General features: G+C 37.6%; 1 protein-coding gene across 7 annotated transcripts in view; it reads right to left on the reverse strand.

Annotated features, from left to right (window-relative positions):
- Nucleotides 1–21,748, reverse strand: part of LOC6031670 (dopamine receptor 1) — a 361,738-nt gene that overhangs the window by 10,346 nt on the left and 329,644 nt on the right. For all 7 annotated transcript variants that reach the window (XM_038248920.1, XM_038248923.1, XM_038248919.1 and 4 more), the window contains one exon: nt 306–843. In XM_038248920.1, coding sequence (XP_038104848.1) covers nt 306–843 — 538 coding nt within the window. The remainder of the gene's footprint in view (nt 1–305; nt 844–21,748) is intronic.

Consider the following 21,748-nt stretch of genomic DNA (forward strand, 5'->3'; position numbering starts at 1 on the left):
GTACATTCTACTACCGACAGCCAAACTTCTTTGCTCATTTGTGCGTACGTTGAGTGTGTGCTAGGGTTAGTACTCGCGTAAACATAAACATTTTACCGATCAGTTATTTACACATATTTTATCTCTGTACAAAACCTAAAGTTTAACCATTACGAACAAAACAGAAACGATTAGTTATGCCTAGGTACTTGGCACCGAAAAAATCCCTCTCTCCAGAAACCCCTCCACGCGTCGTGATGGTGGTGCTTCGCGAGTTAGACTTCGGTGTTGTTGATGTTGTTCTAGTAAGGTCAGATGGCGGATACCTGCTCCAGGTCGGCCGACGACCGGCCCGAGTTCATGACGACGTTCTTGGCGGCGTAATCCGTCACGTAGCGGTCGCTGTGCCGGGGGTAGATGTTACCCATCTCCTGGCCGCAGCACCACGAACTCCGCGTCGTTAGGATACGCTTGAACGCCTCGCGGAACTCGGTGTTGAAGATCGAGTAGATGATCGGATTGAACGCGGAGTTGGAGTACCCGAGCCAGGACAGCACCTTGAACGTTTGCGGTCCGATGCAGGTCTTGCAGAACGCCGCGATGATGTTGACGCAGAAGAAGGGTACCCAGCAAACTAGGAAGACGCCCATGATGACGCCCACGGTAATGGCCGCCTTGTGGTCGGACACGTGGTACGGCGAGGACGCCTGCTGGGCCAGCTGGCGCAGTTTGAGCTTTTTGTTGATGCTGCTGGCGCAGTTCGCCTTGGGCCGTCGTATGCTGCGGTAGCGCTTTTCGCTGATCTCGCCCGGCCTCGTCACGGCCCGTATCGACTTGACGTGCTTCTGGGCGTAGCAGTACAGTCTGCAAGTGAGGAGGAAGAAAAGCGATATTTTTTAGTTATTGTTTGGTCAAAATAATTCAAGTACAGCTTATTTTACTACCATTACCCAGAGCCCCACATCGAATCTATTATCTTCCATAATTTATTAGTGATAAGCCCTAGTCCCTTGTTCAAACACAACCACCAAAATACCCATGGTGGCATCAACATAATCATCACCGTCACACACCGGTCGGTGGGTCTAATTAAGGATCGGTAGGGATGAAACGCACCGTTTCCACAACCCTCTCTGGCTGAGTAGGGGTTGACAGTGGAATCCGCCGTAACAGCAACAACAATGATGGTTGCTGATACGCTCTATTTGTTTTAGGCTTTTCCCACAACGCGACAGACAACTTTGTTTGCCCCTCCGGGGCCCAACTCATTGTTGCCCTGTGTGGTTGTAGTGGGACTCCGACCACAGCTAATTCGGAACTACAGTGGGTCTTGTTTTGCTGACATTTGGTTGATTTGATCTATAATTCAAAAACCCAACATTCAACTTTGGGCAAATCATAATTATCTTCTCAAATTGTACGAAAATAAAAATAAATAATAATAATAGTAATCTAAAATTTCAGCATGTATCAACATCCGGTGGACCCACTGTTGTTAGTTTTGGTAAAACAGACAGACGTACATACACCCACGCAAACCGGAAAGGGTAGTTATTTCATGGCCAAACAATGCCCGCCCCCGCGTTGTGTGTTTGTGTTGACGCTTCTTCTTATTCACGCACTCAAATCCATTACGCAAACAATAACATCAACGAAAACAACAGCGACGGGAACAAAAGTGCCAGAAGTGCTGCGGCGATGAGGCCCCGTGGTGGAATATGTGGGAACGTGGTGAATCCTTTTGTGACGAGGAAACGGGACGTAAAGTTGCTTGTTTTTTAGAAGAAAAATTATTTTAAAACATTTCTTTGAACGTTTTATGTATGTATGTTATTTAATGCAGACTTGGATTGTATTACTTGGAATTTTGGAACATTTTTTTCTTCAACTGAGGCACTAGCAAGAGTACGAAAAATTAAAAAAAAACTTACAGAAAAGGATCCAAATCAAAAGTGCTCCTAGGGTAGAGGACCCAGTTTTCGCCCTGCTCCAGTTTTCGCCCACCTACTGGATTCAATCTGTATTTAGCAAACTTATACCATTTTTTGGTTTAATTTATTATGCAGGTTCACAATTTCATTCATTTCTAGTACTTATTGAAACTTACCTGATGAATTTGTATTGTTTATTTAGTTTTTATAAGCTTTTCAAAAAAAGCATTACTGCAGCCGCCATATTTTTTGCCAATTTAGCCTACAGCGGGTAATAATGTTAATGAAGGAAAACAACTCATTTTGCAAAAAATAATGTAAATGAATAATTCATTAGTTCACTGTATGTCTGAATTTCATGAAAATCTAGTGATGGTCAGTGTCTTGCGAACCTTCATGGTGAACGGACACTAGAGCTGCGGTATTTTTTACTACCTAAGCTCAGAGTTATTTCAAAACAAAATTCACAGTCTTTTTAAAGACTACCTGAGTTATTTTCCAAAATTCTAAACAGTCTTTTCAAGACTAACCCCGCCTGAAATTTTGTTGTATTTTACAAACGAAGCCATCTTTTTAAGAGAACTTTGCTTGCAAAATGCGTCAAAACAAAGGTAAACGCAAATCTTCTGAAGATTTGGTCGTTACGTCGGTGAAGCGTTTGAACGCTAAACCGGCTAACGGAAACAGAAAAAGAAAACAGCCTCTTCTGAGGTCTGATTCTGATTCTGAATGTGAGGTCAATCCTCCAATTCCATTGACAAACAGTTTCGGTGTTTTATCCGAAACTGATGACAAGGAACCTTCTCCTCGTACTGAGCCTTCTGCCGTCGAGAAACGAGTAAAGGCTCCGCCAATTGTTGTGACTTCCGTCTCCGATTTGGCCAGCTTTCGAACGCAACTGAAGAATTGCAAGGAAACTTGCAATTTGAAGGTTTCGTTCCAGCTTGGTCGAAGAGGAGAATGTCGCTTGTTGACGGAATCTTTACAAGATCACCAAACTTTTGTTGGTTATTTGAAAACCACAAACACAATTTCTACACGTATGAGACCAAGAATGCTCGGCCATTCAAGGCGGTCTTGAAAGGTCTCTCCAACGACTTGTCGGTGGATGAGATCAAAAACGAACTTAAGGTGTTGCTTGGCTTTGCCCCATCCCAAGTAATACCAATGAAGAAAAAATCAAACGGGAATATTTCTCGCTTTGGTTTGACTTCACAATTTTATCTGATTCATTTCAACAGAAATGAAATCAACAATTTGAAACTTTTGGACAAAGTTCAGTTTTTGTTCCATGTACGGGTAAAGTGGGAGCATTTTAAGAAACATGGCGGTAATGGCCAGAATCTGACCCAGTGCCGGCGTTGCCAGGCATTCGGTCACGGTACTGATCATTGCGCCATGGTTCCAAAATGCATGGTTTGCGGGGATTCTTCTCACGACAAGGACAATTGTCCCGTGAAAGAAGTCACCCAATTTAAATGTGCAAATTGTGGTGGAAATCACAAATCAAATTTCTGGGATTGCCCCATCAGAAAAAGGTTTTGGATTCTCGTGCTAAGCATCAGCCGAAATCCAAACCGAAATTTTCTCAAAGTCAGGTTGTACCTGCATCTTTAAATCAAACGTTCGTGCTGTCTCACTCGAACAATTCTAGAAATACCCCTACCGTGGAAAAGTTAGGTAACAACAATGGCATTTCTTATGCTAACGTCGTTTCGGGTTCATCCACGAATTTTAAATCCTCTACCAATCTTTCTGAAATTGGGCAGGTACCTCAAATCTCATTTGAAAATTTTTCTGCTGGCAACGCTTTGGGATCTTCTGATCTCGGCGATGTTACGTTTGAAAAATGACTTTTTGCAAAACTCACTGTTTGGTTTGATTCAAACAATGAGTAATGCTACATCCATGATGGAAGCAATCCAGATTGGATTAAAATTTGCGAATGATGTTGTTCTTACCCTGAAGTTTAATCATGGATCTAAGTAATTCCATCAATATTATGAATTTTAATGCTCGCTCTTTAAAAGCGAAAGAAAATGAATTTTTCAACTTTTACGAGTTCATAACGTGCATGTTGCTGTTATAACCGAAACATTTTTAAAAACTGGCACTTATTTGAAAAGTGATCCAGATTATAAAGTTATAACTAATAACCGAATGAATCGAAATGGCGGTGGAGTTGCAATAGTTATCCACCGTAGTATGACTTATAGCACGTTACGTGACTTTAAGTTAAAAGTTATTGAAAGTTTGGGCATTGAACTTGAAACTTCTTTTGGGAAAATTATGATTGCAGCTGCATATTTGCCATTCCAATGCACTGGGGAAAATAAAAATTATTTCAAAGGGGATTTGAATAAACTTACTCGGCATAGATCTCGATTTTTGATCATCGGTGATTTTAATGCCAAACACCAATCTTGGAATAATTCAAAAGTAAATTCCAATGGTAAAATTCTGTTCAGAGATTGCACTTCTGGTCTTTATTCGGTTTTATACCCGAATGGGCCAACTTGCTTTTCTTCTGTTAGAAATCCATCAACAATTGATTTGGTTTTGACAAATCAAAGTCAGTATTGTGGTCCTTTAGTGACTCATGCTGATTTTGATTCTGATCATCTTCCAGTAACTTTTTCACTTTCTCATGAAGCAGTTACCAGACCCAATAGTTCTGTGTTTAATTACCACAAAGCTAATTGGGACAGGTATCAGCATCATATTGAGAATAATTTAAATCATGATTTTGTTTTAGAAACCAAAGCTGATATTGATTCAGCCTTGGAATCTTTAACTAATGCAATTTTGGATGCTAGGAATATTGCTATTCCTAAAGTCCAAGTCAAATTTGATTCTCCCATTATTGATGACGATCTTCAGCTTCTGATTCGTCTGAAAAATGTTCGCCGAAGACAGTATCAACGTTCTCGTGATCCTGCACTGAAGCGAATTCAAAAGATTTGCAAAAGGTTATTGACCACAGATTCACTCTCCTGCGAAATGAAAAGTTCGCAAGAGATGTCGAACAAATTAAACCTTATTCCAAACCTTTTGGAAACTTTCAAAGGTTCTTAAGAAACCTCAAAACCCATCCCTTCTTTAAAAGATGGTGATAATATTCTATTAACTAATGGGGAAAAAGCTCAAAAACTTGCTCAGCAGTTTGAGAGTGCTCATAATTTCAACTTGAATGTTTTGAGTCCTATTGAAAATCAAATTTCAATAGAATTTCAGAATATTGTTGAACAAGAATTTTCATCAGATGAAGTTTTTAATACGGATCTGAATGAAATAAAATCTATTATCAAAAAATTTAAAAATATGAAAGCCCCTGGTGAGGATGGCATTTTTTACATTTTAATTAAAAAATTACCAGAAGCAACTTTAAGTTGCTTGGTCAAAATTTTCAACAAATGTTTTGATTTGGCATATTTTCCCAGTAGTTGGAAAAATGCCAAAGTAATTCCGATTTTGAAACCGGATAAAAATCCTGCTGAAGCCTCAAGCTATCGGCCCATTAGTTTGCTTTCATCTATTAGTAAATTATTCGAAAGAATAATTCTTAATAGAATGATGACGCACATTAATGAAAATTCAATTTTCGCTGATGAGCAGTTTGGATTTCGCCTTGGGCATTCAACTACTCATCAGTTGTTGAGAGTTTCAAATTTAATTCGAAGCAACAAATCTGAGGGCTATTCTACTGGCGCTGCTCTTCTAGACATAGAAAAAGCATTTGACAGTGTTTGGCATAAAGGTTTGATTGCGAAATTGAAAAGGTTTAATTTTCCGATTTATATCGTGAAAATTATTCAAAATTATTTGACGGATCGTACTCTGCAGGTATGTTATCAGAATAGCAAATCTGATCAACTACCTGTACGTGCTGGCGTCCCTCAAGGAAGCATTTTGGGTCCAATTTTATACAATATTTTTACTTCTGACTTGCCTGATTTGCCCCCAGGATGTCAGAAATCACTTTTTGCTGATGACACAAGCATCTCCGCCAAAGGCAGAAGCCTTCGTGTCATCACAAGAAGATTACAAAAAAGCTTGGATATTTTCAATTCTTATTTGAAAGAATGGAAAATTACTCCAAATGCTGCAAAACTCAACTTATTATTTTCCCTCACAAACCAAGGGCTGATTTTCTTAAACCAAAAAGTCATCACATTATAAAGATGAATGAGGTAAATTTAAAGTGGGAGGATCAAGTGAAATATCTTGGACTTGGTTTTGACAAAAACCTTACTTACAAGGATCACATTGAAAGTATCCAGGTTAAATGTAACAAATATATTAAATGTTTGTATCCACTTATAAACAGGAATTCTAGACTTTGTCTCAAGAATAAACTGTTAATTTATAAACAAATTTTCAGACCTGCCATGCTTTATGCTGTGCCGATCTGGACAAGCTGTTGCTTAACCAGGAAGAAAAACTTCAGAGGATTCAGAACAAAATTCTGAAAATGATTCTGAAACTTCCTCCTGGTTCAGCACCAGTGAACTTCATCAATTAGCCGAAGTTGACACTTTGGATGTTATGTCCAATAAGATAATTGATGCATTTCGACAAAAATCATTGCAGTCTTCAGCTGCATTGATCCGCTCTTTATATAGTTTATAAGTTAGTTTTAAGGTATCCCTTTTCCCTTTTGTACATGTAGGACCTCCTACATTTGAAATCACTGAATAGCGAAAGCTACAATATTTCATGAATAAATGAAAGTTGCTAGTATTTAAAATTGAGGTGAAAAGTCATCGTTTGTGATTGGACACTCAATAATATTTTAACAGAATGAATGTACATGGAAAAGAAATTTGAATAAATATAAATTAAAAAAAAAAAAAAAAAGAAAATCTAGTGATATACCTGTTTGAAACGTTTACCAAAGGTTATTTCAATAAAATAAAGTGCGCGATTTCTGAGGTCATGAAGAAACATGCGATCCAATTTTCGTCCAGGGCGAAATCTAGTATTGTGTTTTAAGATTTTACCTAGAACCAGTTTTCGTTTACCATAAAAACTTATCTAATCGCAGCGAAATGTGCTTGAAAATATATTTGGAACATTCTAGATTATTTTTTAAGGATAAATAATCATATTTATTCCTTTCATTCAAAAGGGGGTTTTGGTATAAACATCAGTTCAAAAATTAACCTAAGCTAAGATATGGGACACCTAGATCAAATGTAGTAAAAGTTTACTGGTACAGAGGAGAAATTAAGCAGAGGATGGAAAAGTAGTTACACATGTGCTTTAAGAGGTACTCGAAGTTTTATATTGAGTCAATTCGGGAGCGAATGCCCCATAGGGTTAAAGCTCCCCTAACAAAATCAACAACAACATGGAGCTAATTGTAACTGAGTGCTCTTATCTAGGGTGAATAGGGACACATGAGTTCTATCACAAATTTTGATTTAGTCATATTTTTTTAGTGAGAGTGAGAACATGTTTTGGTTTTAGTTAGTATAAACAAAGAACCTCAACATTAGTAAGATATCTGTAATGAAAACTTCTAGGGTTTTTTGAACTTCAATTTATTTTACGACAAAAGATGTGCACATCAATGAAATTGAGCTTCGGGAACATGTTGTGTATCAATAGGAGACCGTATTTTCTTAGCTTTGTGTCATAATTTCATTGGATTACTTGATTTTTGTCGTGGGCAAAAACTGGTTCCAAGGGTGGGCGAAAATAGGATCTTCAAAGCACTTTATTAAAACGCAAAATTTTATCAAAATGAACATGTAAATTGTAAAAACCTTGTGAAACCTAAAATCAAAAAGTTTATCATCGTTCTACAACAAATAGAACCAAAAACCATACATTTTCATTAAATTCTCATCAAATTTCCTAGATTGCCACTATAAAGTGGGCGATTTCTGGGTCCTCTACCCTATTTGGATCAAATTTAGCATGGAAGCTCCTTGGCCAAAATTAGGAGGATGCTAACGGCAGCCATCTTGGGGGTTGAGATTGATACCGCGCGCAAACTGCGCACAGTAAAAACAAACATATGTTTTCATTTATATTTTTTAAATAACATAAATTCTGAATTACTGTAGTAAAAGTAAAAACTACACAAAAGTTACGTTAAACGTTTCATAAGATAAGAGAGCAACTTTAAATGAGGTTATCAACCAGATGTGTTTTTAATGATCCCAACTTTGGTAGTCTATTTTGCCCATAAATTGAGAAAAATTACATCAAAATCATACCCTACCTTTTAAACGTAAATTGCGGTGAAATTTTCCATCAAAAAATGATCAGGTTCTTTCCATTTTATGCATGCAGTTTTTGTACTTTTTTACAGTGCGCAGAAGATTTGTTTTGGTTCCGTAATGAACATCTGTTCTTTTGTTCTGGTGCCGTAAATGACAGTTCTCTTTTGTTCTGGCTTTGTTTTGGTGCCGTAATTGACAGCTTGTGATGGCTACGGCCGAGTTGCCTGTAGTGAAATATAGATGTCGCCCCCTCTGGCCAAAATAATGAGACCCGTTTGTTTTCGATTGGTTTTTTGATCATAGCTGAAATAGGGTGGCCCAAAAATTGCACGATTCGATGATTTTCGATGAAGTTTATGTACAGTCAAGATTGTTCGAATAATCAAATCACGAACAATTTTTTTTTCGTTTTAAATTTTTCTTACTTTTAACCACATATACGAGTTCTGCAACCTTATTTTAATCAAATTTGATTGTCTACTTCATTATAAAACCAAAATTTTAAGTATTTTATCTGCGCTTTTTCGGCCGCCAGCTTGGATTCAAAATTTCTGGAGCTATACAAAGTTGGCCACAATGCTCAATGAAGTTTGATCATCTGTAAAAGGAGTGAAGTAAAAATGGACACCAAATCGATCCTAAAACTTATTTCTAACAAGTATAAAATTGTTTTTTTTAATTGATGCTGAATCTTTGATAGTCTAAAAAAATTAATTTGATAAAAATTGCCCAGGTTAATACTGATGAAAAAACAAAATTCTATACAAAAATAACTTTTTAAGCTCTCAAAAAAAAAAAAAAAATTGCCTGGCTCAAGTCACTTGATTTTCATTGTCTTACATTTTCATTTCATTTAAAAGAGATTCTTTAGTAAAATTTTATGATAATCAACTTTGTCGAAGACCGCCTGCTGGACAACGTTATGAATAGAGCATTGAATTCCCTATGAGAATCTCACTTGAAGATTATTTGAATGAAAAAAAAAAAAACAAGAAAAAACGTGTAGGGGAAAGTGGGGCAAGTGTAACAAGCTAAGGAAATGCTCTTTATAACCCAATAAAAAAGTTAAAAAATCTGTCGGATTTTATTATAATCATCTTATTTCAGGTCTTGACTAAGACTTTGATAGAAAAAGTTATCACTTAAATACATTAGATTAGAATGTTTTGGAACGTTTATTTAAATTTAAGATTTAAAAATAATATTTTATTACATATTTGATCGTTTTTACGAAAAAAATTATAATTTTTTAAGTATGTATGTATTTATTTCCCAATAAAATATGTTGTTGCAGCAATTCGTATTTTTTTCATACTAAAAATGCATATGGTACACTTGCTCACCTGAACAAGATTTTTTAAATGCTATCAACAAAAATAATCAAAAGTTAAATCATACTTTATTATAGGTGCAAGTCATTGGTAGGGACACTACTGATCTAGGAAAAATAGCATTTTAATAAAATGAGCCTTTTAACAAATCCTAAGCCTAATTTTGTACTTTCCAAATATTATAAGAAAACAAAGGTTTTGAAAAAAACTTCATTTAATCTTATGCCCCGTGGCGTTTACGTCGCTTTGGCGGTTATGTGGTTGTAGAACCAGCAAATTGCATTGCTAGAAGCAATTCCAACATTGTAAAAATTACGGCCGTACGAGCGATTGTTCCTCTTGGCCCCATATGGTCGTCTTGCCCCACCTTCCTTTATTGTTTTTTGTTTTTTTTAGCCAAGGAAAACATTCGTTCTTTTTTCGGCAAGACGCCTCCCGGGTCTCCTATGTGTGAAGATATGGCACGGGGAGAGGGCACTTTGAATTTTGTTGCATCCACCTCGGGATTTTTTTTTTTTTGAATTAAATATACTTTATTGAATCTTTCTTATAATAATTACATTTGGTTTACATAATAAGTGGTCAGCTGTGGCTCTTCAGCTTTAGTTAGCTTTTCGTGATTTAAACACTGTTCATTTTCTTAACTTTAAAAGTATATGATTTATCATTTTTGTAACACTAAGTACAATGAGGAAAAAAAAAATTTAAGAAAACATAACCTAACCTAAAACTAACTTAATCTTACCATAAACTAAACCAATCCTTGAATCAAGGGGTATTCAGATATAGCACATTTTTCCCTGAATTTCAAACATTTTTCTTGAATCTTCTGATCCAACATTTTTACTTCTGCTAATTCATGAACCTCACTTGATCTTGTCCAGCCAGGAACATTCAAAACCATTTTGAGTACCTTGTTTTGGACACGCTGGAGCTTCAATTTATGAGTTCTAGCGCAACACTCCCAAACAGGTACTGCATACTCAATAACGGGGTAAATTATTTGTTTGTAAACTGCTAGCTTATTTTTCAAAGATAGCTTTGATTTTCTGTTAATTAAAGGATACAAACACCTGATGAGAATGCTGCACTTGTTCAATATTTTATCTACATGCTGCCGAAACAATAGTTTCGAGTCAAGTATGAGACCTAAATAGACAACTTCCTTCGACCAGGGTATCGAAACATCATTCATTTTTATCAAAACATCATCCTTTGGGACAAATCGGGCCGATTTGGAAAGTGGAAAAATGATGGTTTGAGTTTTGGCTGCATTTATGCGAATTTTCCAGTCGCCAAAGTATTCGGAAAGAACGTCAAGACTAGGGTTAGTGAAATTTCACGATTTCGCGGACAGCGTGAAATCCGCGAAATTTGGCTTTTTCCGCGAAATCCCGTGAAATTTTATGTTTATGTGAAACTGCAACGATTTTTCTCAAAATATTTTATAAAACTCAAATAGGAATGAAAATAATAGAACTATAGAGTAGAATTAAGCAAGTGGATACCCTGGTTCAATTATACTAATAAAGGGTTATTGAATTTTGACGATTTCGCGGATGTTGTCAAATTCTTGAAATTTATCAATTTTTAGCAATTTTTTTTCATATGAGATCGTAATAAATATTTCTACCACAGAGGTTATTTATGTAATTTCAATTGATAAGCTATGATTGAACCATTTGAACAATTATTCAGATTTTTCAGTTTTTAGAAACTCACTAAATTTAGTATTTTTTTCATTCGCTGTATTAAAAATGTTTCTACTATTTTATTTGAAATGTATAATTTCAAAATCCACAGCACCTAAAAGGACCAAATAAAAACAAGTTATGAGCATGAGCATGGTTGACTGCCAATGAGCTGCTACTCCGTTATTGACAGATCAGCTGAAGTTAAACAATGAATCAAAAATGATCAGTGGGAGCCAACCATCCGTTCACTGTTTAACCCCTGAAGACCCCGACTTTATTAGTCAATACCGGCGCCCTCCCAAGAAGCCTGCAGTTCAACAAAGGGGAGGAATGTTAGTCCGATAGTTGAAGTTGCAGACTCATCAAGCACATAGTTTTTCGCTATATACTTGTTGATACCGCTTGAGACCGTTGAATCCACAGCATCTCCTTCAAGCATCACGTGATTATTTTTTTGGGTTAGTAGGATAAGGTATTGGCTTTTCGATGCCTCCCGAGCTACGATGCTATGGGGAGGACTTTCATAACAAACCCGTCGGCGAGCCTTCCGAGCAACGATGCTATGGGAAGGTCTTTCTAATTAGCACACCAAAACACTCGCGCACAGGTATTTAAATACTGAATAAATGTAATTTTTCATCACGATTACCCAGACGACATTGATGATAAAGGAAGGACTTTTCTACAGTCATTTACAGTAATACTTAAACTTATTTTAATGCAACAATTCACACGACGTCGTGCCTCCCGATCAACGATGATGTAGGAAGGACTTGAGCAAGCCAATCAGGATGAAACACGAAATAAAATTCTTTTCTTTTCACACACAATGCCACATAATTGACCGCGCGTCACCACCCAACAAATTGAACTGATTTTCTTCTGCTTGTGGGCAAGCCAACCAGAATGAAACACGAAATAAAATTCTTTTCTTTACACACACAATGCCACATAATTGACCGCCCCAAATAAAAACAAGTTATGAATAGCAGAAAAATAATTTCAAAAGAAATTTAAAAATTCAAGATTTGTTTAAATCAAAATAAAATGAAGAGTATTTTTTATCTTCAAAATCACATTTGAAAAACATTTCAGATTTTTTTCAGAGTCCTGTTTAATTTTAACGTTATTATTTGGGTGGATGATTCCCGTGAAAGTAAAAAAATTCCACCTTTTTTGTTTTCTGTTCTCATTCTGATTACAAATTTCGATTTCGTTACAAATTATTGTATTTTTGCCTATTGATTTAAAATTAACCTTTTGAATTGAGATGAATACCTTAAAAATTATTTTGAATGGGTTAAATGTCGCAGAAAATTCAAACAATTTTATTCATTTTGGCTGGACAAGATTGTCAAATCTTGCTTTGATATGAAATTCAAAAAAATGTAAACTAGTAAAACAGAAGAAAATAGGCTAAAACTTTTTAGCTTCATTCGTCGAATATTAAAAAAGCAGTTCAATAAATGAGAATAGTTACGCATGCCCTACATTATGTTTCAAAATATATAAAAAGCCATAAAGTAGTTGAGAACTTTTTTGAAAATTGGAGATTTTTTTTTTAGTCACGTTCAAATTTAGTGAAGATTTTTTTTAGTTTAGTGAAGAATAATGTATAATGATGCTTAAAAAGTAGTTTCTGTGATGTAAACCTAAGATTTTCGGGGTTATTTTAACATTTTCCACGTTCCGCGAAATTTGCGTGAAATTTGTGTTTTGAATTTGAGGTCCCCGTGAAATTTGCTATTTTCGAGCGTGAAAAATCACTAAGCCTAGTCAAGACCCTTCTGAAGACGGCCGACTAAATATCTGGTTATTTTACCCTTATAAATAACGGCAGTGTCATCAGCAAAAAGTGACAACACACCATTACCAGGAAGAGTAGGCAAATCAGATGTAAAAATATTGTACAGAAGTGGGCCAAGAATACTTCCTTGGGGAACCCCAGCATCAATGTTGAATAATCCAGAAGCAATCCCATTCAGAAAACCCTGAACGATCTCTCCGAAAGATAGTGCTGGATAATTTTGATAAGATACATTGGAAAACCGTATAAATACAGTTTATGTATCAAACCATCATGCCAAACATTGTCAAAAGCCTTCTCAACATCCAACAAAGCCATAGCAGTTGATTTAGACTCAAGCTTGTTCTGCTTGATGATTTTAGTTACTCTCGTAAGCTGATGAGCAGTATTATGCCCTTTCGGAAGCCAAACTGCTCATTCAAAATTATATTATTATCGTTGGTAAAATCCAAAAGCCTTGAATAGATGACCTTCTCAAAGAGTTTGGACAGACTACTCAAAAGACTAATGGGACGATAACTTGTTGGCGATGTTGGATCTTTTGAGGCTTCAAAATTGGTATGACTTTGCCCAGCTTCCAATTGGTGGGGAAGTAACCAAGTTGCAAACATTTATTGAAAATATTGGCTAGATGTTGAAAGAACTGATCACTCTGTTTTTTCAACACTAGATTAAAAATGTTATCAAAGCCAGGAGCTTTCATATTTTTCATTTGTTTAACTGCAACTTTGACTTCCTCACCAGAAACATGGGAATCTGCAGGAAATTCAAAGGTAGAGTCATTGATTGTTGAAATACTATTGGCAACTGATGTTTCTTTACGGCTGGTCATGGAAGCGCCAAGATTATGTGAACTAACAAAATGAAGCCCAAGTGCATTTGCCTTTTCCTCGGATGTAATCAAAGGAGAATCCTCAACAATAAGAGGAGGAATAGGCTTTGGTTTGTTTTTAAGAACTTTTGAAAGTTTCCAAAATGGTTTTGAATAATTCCCAAGCTGGCTTACATGTTTTGAAAATTCTTGATTTCTGATATTGTCAAGTCGGTCTTGTATGATTTTGTTCAAATTGTTAACTGAAATCTTTTGTCATAGTCCCCAGTCCGTTGATATTGTCTCCTATAAACATTCCTAAGTCTAATCAAGTGTTTAGTATCTACGTCAATATCAGTTACCTTAAAATTAACAGGAACCTCCCGAACGTTGGCAGCCTCTGCTTGGTTGATAGCCTGCTGGATCACCTCCAGCGAACGATCAATATCAGCAGAAGTTTCCGGGTGTTGATCATAGTCGATGTTGCTGTCTACCACTTGCTGAAACTGCTGCCAGTCAACGTTGTGGTAATCTTTCCGGGTTGGTTGCCGCTGCGGAGTAACGGAAGCTCCAACCTCCACAACCACCGGATAGTGATCAGAACTCAACTCTTCAAACACCTCAGGATGAGCCACGTTCTCAGCCATATTGGTAATGAAGAAATCGATGATTGAGTGATTCCCAGACCGAGCCACCCTCGTTGGACGATCCGGACTCACAACGTTGTAGTATCCGTTTTGCAGATCGTTGTGCAGAATCACTCCGTTCCGATTCCTCCTGCTGTTGCCCCAAACTTCATGCTTCGCGTTGAGGTCACCAGCGATGATGTACTTTGCGCTCCGCCGTGTCAGCTTCTGGATATCGCCCTTCAGTTTTGCTGCTGAACCATCTCTGGCATTCACCTGACGTGGGCAGTATGCAGCAATGAAGAGTACTGGGCCAACCGAAGTGGGAATTTCCACTCCAACGGCCTCGATGATGTCCAGCTTAAAGTGTGGCAGCCGGCGTGGCTTGAGATCACGATGAACAGCGACAAGCACACCTCCTCCTCCAGAGGTGGTCCTGTCGAGCTGCGTCGCGATCTTGTAGTTTTGCAGATAAACTTTTTCACCGGGCTTCAGATGAGTTTCCGTGATGGCAGCTACGTCGATCTCCTTCTCGCGAAGAAAATCCACCAGCTCTAAGTTCTTCCTCCTAATGGAGCAAGCGTTCCAATTCAGCAGCTTGAGGGACCTACGATCCATACTGGATGACGAACGAGGTCAGCACTTCAATCTGCTGGGTCTTGGTTTTGCATCCACGCAGTGCAGCGGACATCTGTTTGAAAATATTGAGGAGTTCGGTTGAGGTGTAAAGATCATTACCATTTTCCTCAACTGCTGGTTCTTGGGTTGGTCTTGGCTCCTGGCTGAAGCCCGGTGGTGGCGGTCTCGGCTCCTGGCTGGAACCCGGCCGTGGATGATTCATCTCAGCTCTCTTCCTGGGATCCAACGGCAACGGTGCCAAGTTCGGGACCTGGCGTCGCGGTTGAAGAGGTGGAAAATTTTGCTCCACCAGGGCTGGAGGAGTTCTACGACGCTGAGGCTGATTCTTCGTCGATGCTTGCTGCCGAATTTTCACGAACTCAGCTCTCTTGGGGCACTTTCGGTCGGTTGACGAATGCTCACCGTTGCAGTTGAGGCACTTCACCAGCGAATCTTGGATGCACTGGGATGTGATGTGCGCATCGGTACCACATTTGGCGCAACGACGCTTCAGGTGGCAGTTCTTACCTCCGTGCCCGAAGCCCAGGCAGTTGAAGCATTGTGTGACGTCACGATGCACTGGTCGGTATCGCTCCCACGACACGATAATGTTGAAAACCGCTCGGATTGCCTTCAGCTCAGGAAGCGTCGTCGATCCCTTAGCCAAATGCAGCAGGTAGAGCTGGTCACGGTACTTGATGTCTTTGTTGCGTCGGCTCATTTTGTGCACGGCCAACACATCCAGTTTCAAAACTTTTAGCTCGGCAGCTAATTCCTCCACTGGCATGTCGTACAGACCTCTGACGACGATTTTGTACGGCTTATCCATGACGACATCATGGGTAAAGTACTCCGCCTCGTTTTCGGTCAAGTAATCCTTGACCAGTTGATAGTGCTGCCTGGATTGCACCAGCACCTTAAATCCGTCCTGACACAGACGAATGTTGCCTTGGACTTTCCCAGACTTGATGAGTTCAACCAGCCCCGCACGAAAGTCGATCGTTGCTGCTGATTGCCTCACATAAAAAGGAGGCAGTTTCTCCTTTCGCTGTTTCACTTCATTCTCCTTTGCTTCCGCTACCTGGTCCTCGTCAGGCAGTCCAGCAAACTTGTTGTTCTTCAATAGCTGCTCCTCGTGCGACGAAGAGTTCTCCTCCTCCTCATCCATCGGTACAGTACCGTCGCTCTTTTTCGTCTTTTTGCTGTTCGATGTCACTTCCAAAAGCACCTTTCTTTTGGAAATCCCCGGTTTTTGGCCATCAGTTGAGGCCTCAACCTTCCTTTTGGAAATTCCCACTTTTTTGCCTGCTTGAGCCGCAGGTAGGGCAATATTGCCGGCGTTTTGCGCCGGGACGCGACGAGTCATGTTGATTCAGACAACCTTCACCAACGAATGCTCGGATAACAATCCACCACCTCGGGATTCGATCTGGCGACCTCTAGATTGTGACACAGGCAAACTTGATTTAAGAATATTCAATTAACTTCAACCTGATTATCTTTAAAAATCTCATTTCTTCACCACCGTTCATAATCTTTGCCAGAAGCCTGCTTTCCGGAAGAGCTTTTCTCTCAGGCAACTACCGGCCGGCTTCCATAAAGCCTTTCGAAAATAGTCCACTACAATATGTATAAATGTTAGGACTAAACCTTCACACACACATACACACACACACACACACGCATACCCACACACGCCCAGAATAACAATAAACATTCTCAGCACCGTTAATTTCCACGCCTGAAAGTAGACGAGCGAGCATCCCCTGTGGGAGTGAACGGGTGCAGGAGGGAAAAGTGAGAGAGCATAAATGGCGCGGGTGGTTGCGCACTTTTTTTTTACTCTCCCCCTTTACAAATTCCTAAGCCGGCAGCATACTTTCAGGCGCTGGATCGTGCAACGAGCGGGAAAACTCAGACGTTCAGAGTGGCGTAGTGAATGAAGAGAGTGTGGTTGGGTATGTGTGCTTGTACGTGTGGCAGGAAAAAAAAAGCTCAACGCTGGTTGGAATGATTTTATTACCCCGACGGAGAGTTACATTAGAGGCTACGTAAAGTTATTTTACGTTACGTTGATGTGGTGCATATTTTACGGCGTTTTTTTCTTGTATAATTTACTGGATTGATTTTTAGTTGGACCGGGACAAATTGATAAAAAAATTGAACAAAATTTTCCAAAGTGGGGCACTAAATTTTATGCAAAACTGTCATAACAGTTTACAACAGCTAGAGCAAATTACTGCCATTACACTCATTATCCTTTTGTCGCCCCTTGTTGAACTTTCTCCAGCCAGCAGGGGTGATTAGTAGTGGTATAAATCTAATCTTCCAATTACGACCATTGTTCTGCTTGGCACAAACACACAAGGATAATAATAGCCAACCGGAAAGGGTTGAGGCAGGATCGTTAAAGGTGTTCCATGCTTTCGAGCTTTTGAGGGATGTTCTGCATGACGGCTGCCATAAAGGATCCTTTTTGTGTCCAACTGGGGGAAAATTCTGATTTGGAACCCTTGTCGTTCAGCTTGATGAGCTTACAAGGGTACTGGGAGAGAACTCAGAGAAAAGGCATTTCCATCAGTGGGAAACATAAATGATGCCTCAACAGTCTTTTCCCCTTCCCGTGGAACCAGTTCTTCATCATCAGATTAGTAGTGTCATAAATTTAAAGCTTATCAGCTGACGGAAACGTCAACGAGCTGTTTGTTAAAGCATCCTTTAAAGTATTTTATTCGAAAAAAATGTGTTTCGCAACCTTAATCACAAACCTCCCAAAGAGTGTTTTTCTTCTCACGAATCGTTTTAAATCCGACTTTCGAACTGTTAATTTAACGTCCACAAATCCGCTTAAATCCAGCCTGAAAAGCCGTAACTTAAATCCTTTTCTCTCGCAGGAGCCACGATAAACGATTACTTTTCTCTGTGGCCACAAACGGTGTGGGCACACGCTTTACTGGAAAAGCTCAGCATCCTCTTTTTTCTCCGCGAACAAAAATACATTCATCTTTTCACTTATAGCAGCAGCGAGAGGAAGTGAGAGTGAAAATGCGATTAATGTGATATATGAGCAACTCTCTACCAAAACCAGATAAGGATTTTATTCGCATTTTTTGATTTGGCTCAAACTTTGTGGGGGCCTGCCCTATGACCAAAGAAGCTATTTTGTGTCATTGGTTCACCCATACAAGTCTCCCTACAATTTTGACAGCTGTCCATACAAAAATGGTACGTAAATATTTAAACAGCTGTAATATTTGATAACAAAATTCGTACAAAAAAAAAAAAAAATAAAAAACATATGTACGTGGGTGTACAGATTATTGAACATAAATAGATGACGATTGGTTTGATCAAGCGAACACCTGTAAACTGGACCAAGCCGCTGGCGGGTATGATAGTTATTCATGCATTTCATTCATTCATTTAAACACCTGTAACTTTTGATTGAATTTTCTGATCAATTTGGTGTCTTGGGCAAAGTTGTAGGTATTGTTGAGGACTGTTGAGAAAAAAAAGGTACAGTCATCCCATATATTCGGAACGGTTTCTAGATCGGCCAATGTTCAAAAAATCATAGCAAATCGATAATTGAACTTAATGATTTGCTTTTACCTTCATTTGAAAGCTTTTCTTGCGATCTTTTGAATGCTGTATCGAACATCTGCAAATTATAACTTTTATATGAAGTTTTTGAAGAATTAATTTGACCCTTGAAATCCACAAATTCGGAACACTTTTTTCTTACGAATGTAAACAAACTTTGGATCTCTCCAGGAGTACATATTTATTACCAAATAATGACTTCACACACTGAAACCAAAGAAACTCAGGCTTAGTGATGTTTTATACATGGTTTGATATTTTTTTTTTGTGAAAATATCAGTTGAATTCAGGTGTTCCACAATTGTGGGAGGCACAATAACATCCCACAATTATGAAACAGGCCATTTGGAGGCAGTGTTTTGCTGCTCTGGACAAAATAGTATTGGAATGAAGTTTTTTGTTCAAAAAGTACTACTTTTACTAGTGAAATAGCAAGATAATGTCCAAATGAAGGTACTAAAAATAGTAAGGTCGACAGAAAAGCTACTTTTGGCATGCTATTGACAAATTATCATAAAAGTGTTCCGAATTTGTGGGTGTTCCGAATCTGTGGGATGACTGTATACGGAAATTTTTAGCAGATTTTTTAATTGACATTTTTTTTTGATATTCAAGGTTTTTTTTTCCAAAATACGTATTTTTTGATTTTCGAGATTTTTTCATATGTTTTAGGGGATAAAAACTCGCAACTTTTGAGCTATAGAGAAGTATGACAAAAAAATCTGCCGCCGAGTTGAGATTTTTTGAAAAAAATGTGATTTTTGGAAAAAATCTAAATTTCATGCCAAAAAAAAAATTACCTCAATCTTTTATGATTGATTTAATTGAATTTGCAATCGAAGAGTACTTTGCAGATTTTTTGATAAAGGGCACTGTTTACAAGATATAGCCACCGAAAGTCCAATCTTCAAAGTCTCTTAGACAATTTTATAGCAAATTTTCTGAACTTAAAAAAATATTTTTAGAAATGGTCGAAAAACTGCAAATATTTCGTTAAAATCAACTTGTGGCTATATCTTGAAAACGGAGCCCTTTATCAAAACATGTGTAAAGTACCTTTCGATTACAAATTCAATTTTACATAAAGAATTGAGGTAAATTTTTTTTTGGTGTAAAATTTCGATTTTTTTTCCAAAAATCACTATTTTTTCAAAAAATCGTAACTTGTGGGCAGATTTTTTGACCATACTTCTCTATGGCTCATAAGTTGCGAGTTTTTGTCCCCTAAAACATGTCAAAAATTTCAAAAATAACAATAGTCCTCAACAATACCTAATACTTTGCCCAAGACTCTAAATTGACCAGAAAATTCACTCAAAAGTTACAGCTGTTTAAATATTTACATACCATTTTTGTATGGACAGCTGCCAAAATTGTATGAAGGCTTGTATGGGTGAACCAATGACGCAAAATAGCTTGTTTGGTCATAGAGAAGGTCCCCACAGAGTTTGAGCCAAATAACAAACGTACAAAAAATAAAAATGGTCGAAATCGGACAATTTCGTGGAGAATCGATAATAAAATATGGGTGCTGAAATGCTATTCTTTTGCTTCCATAGTGGTGAATTTTCACACCTTCCGCTTTTAGAAACTTTGGGATAAGATTTATGCAATTGAAAAGTTGGAAAGTTAGAATGTTCTGGCGATATAGTTCTAGGTAACTGCTACAAGTTGCAAAGAATATTAAAACTGATTACAATTTCTTTGAATCGAATTGTATGCCAAAAGTCAAATGAGCAATTCTTTTTCAAAATCGGAAATGGATTTTATTTTTATATTTTTATTTGGCTCAAACTTACGCCCATTTAAAATAATAGTCTTGATTAAAAAAATTCAAAATATTTTTTTCGAAAAGATCGGAAAATTTTACGAATGTTCCAGGTATTACCATTGAAAATCGAACCATAAGTTGCTGAGATATCGTCATTAGAAAATGGTGGGTTGTTTTGGTGAGATTTATAAAACTTCAATTTTCGTGTTTCTTTTTCTTAAAGCGGCTCTATCTCAGCAACCCGAAGTCCAATCTACAATGTTTCTTGGACAATTTTATAGCAAATTTTCTAAACTTAAAAAAAAAACTTTTAGAAATGGTTACTCATGGTCACTATTTTTAAAAATCGAAAAACTGCAAATATTTCGCTATAATCGAACATTCGGTGGCTATATCTTGAAAACGGAGCCAGTTATCAAAAAATCTGTTAAGTACTTTTCGATTGCAAATTCAATTTTGCATTAAAAAATAAATTCAAATTTGTTGCATAAAACTTCGATTTTTTTTTCCAAAAATCACTATTTTTTTCAAAAATTCATAACTCGGCGGCAGATTTTTGGACCATGTTTCTCTATGGCTCAAAAGTTGCGGATTTTTGTCCCCTAAATCAAATTAAAAAAAAACCCGAAAATCAAAAAATACGTATTTTGAAAAAAAAGATGATTAAAAAATCTGCAATTTTTTTTCCATGTACATATTTTTTCCCAAATGTCCTCAACAATACCTACAACTTTGCCTAAGATACCAAATTGATCAGAAAATTAACTCAAAAGTTACAGTTGTTTGAATATTTACATACTATTTTTGTATGGACAGCAGCCAAAATTGTATGGAAACTTGTTTGAAGCTTATTTGTGTTGTGTTGTGTTGTGTTGTGTTGTGTTGTGTTGTGTTGTGTTGTGTTGTGTTGTGTTGTGGTGTGTTGTGTTGTGTTGTGTTGTGTTGTGTTGTGTTGTGTTGTGTTGTGTTGTGTTGTGTTGTGTTGTGTTGTGTTGTGTTGTGTTGTGTTGTGTTGTGTTGTGTTGTGTTGTGTTGTGTTGTGTTGTGTTGTGTTGTGTTGTGTTGTGTTGTGTTGTGTTGTGTTGTGTTGTGTTGTGTTGTGTTGTGTTGTGTTGTGTTGTGTTGTGTTGTGTTGTGTTGTGTTGTGTTGTGTTGTGTTGTGTTGTGTTGTGTTGTGTTGTGTTGTGTTGTGTTGTGTTGTGTTGTGTTGTGTTGTGTTGTGTTGTGTTGTGTTGTGTTGTGTTGTGTTGTGTTGTGTTGTGTTGTGTTGTGTTGTGTTGTGTTGTGTTGTGTTGTGTTGTGTTGTGTTGTGTTGTGTTGTGTTGTGTTGTGTTGTGTTGTGTTGTG

Source organism: Culex quinquefasciatus, chromosome 1 (genome assembly GCF_015732765.1).
Source record: "Culex quinquefasciatus strain JHB chromosome 1, VPISU_Cqui_1.0_pri_paternal, whole genome shotgun sequence".
Classification (NCBI taxonomy): Eukaryota; Metazoa; Arthropoda; class Insecta; order Diptera; family Culicidae; genus Culex; species Culex quinquefasciatus.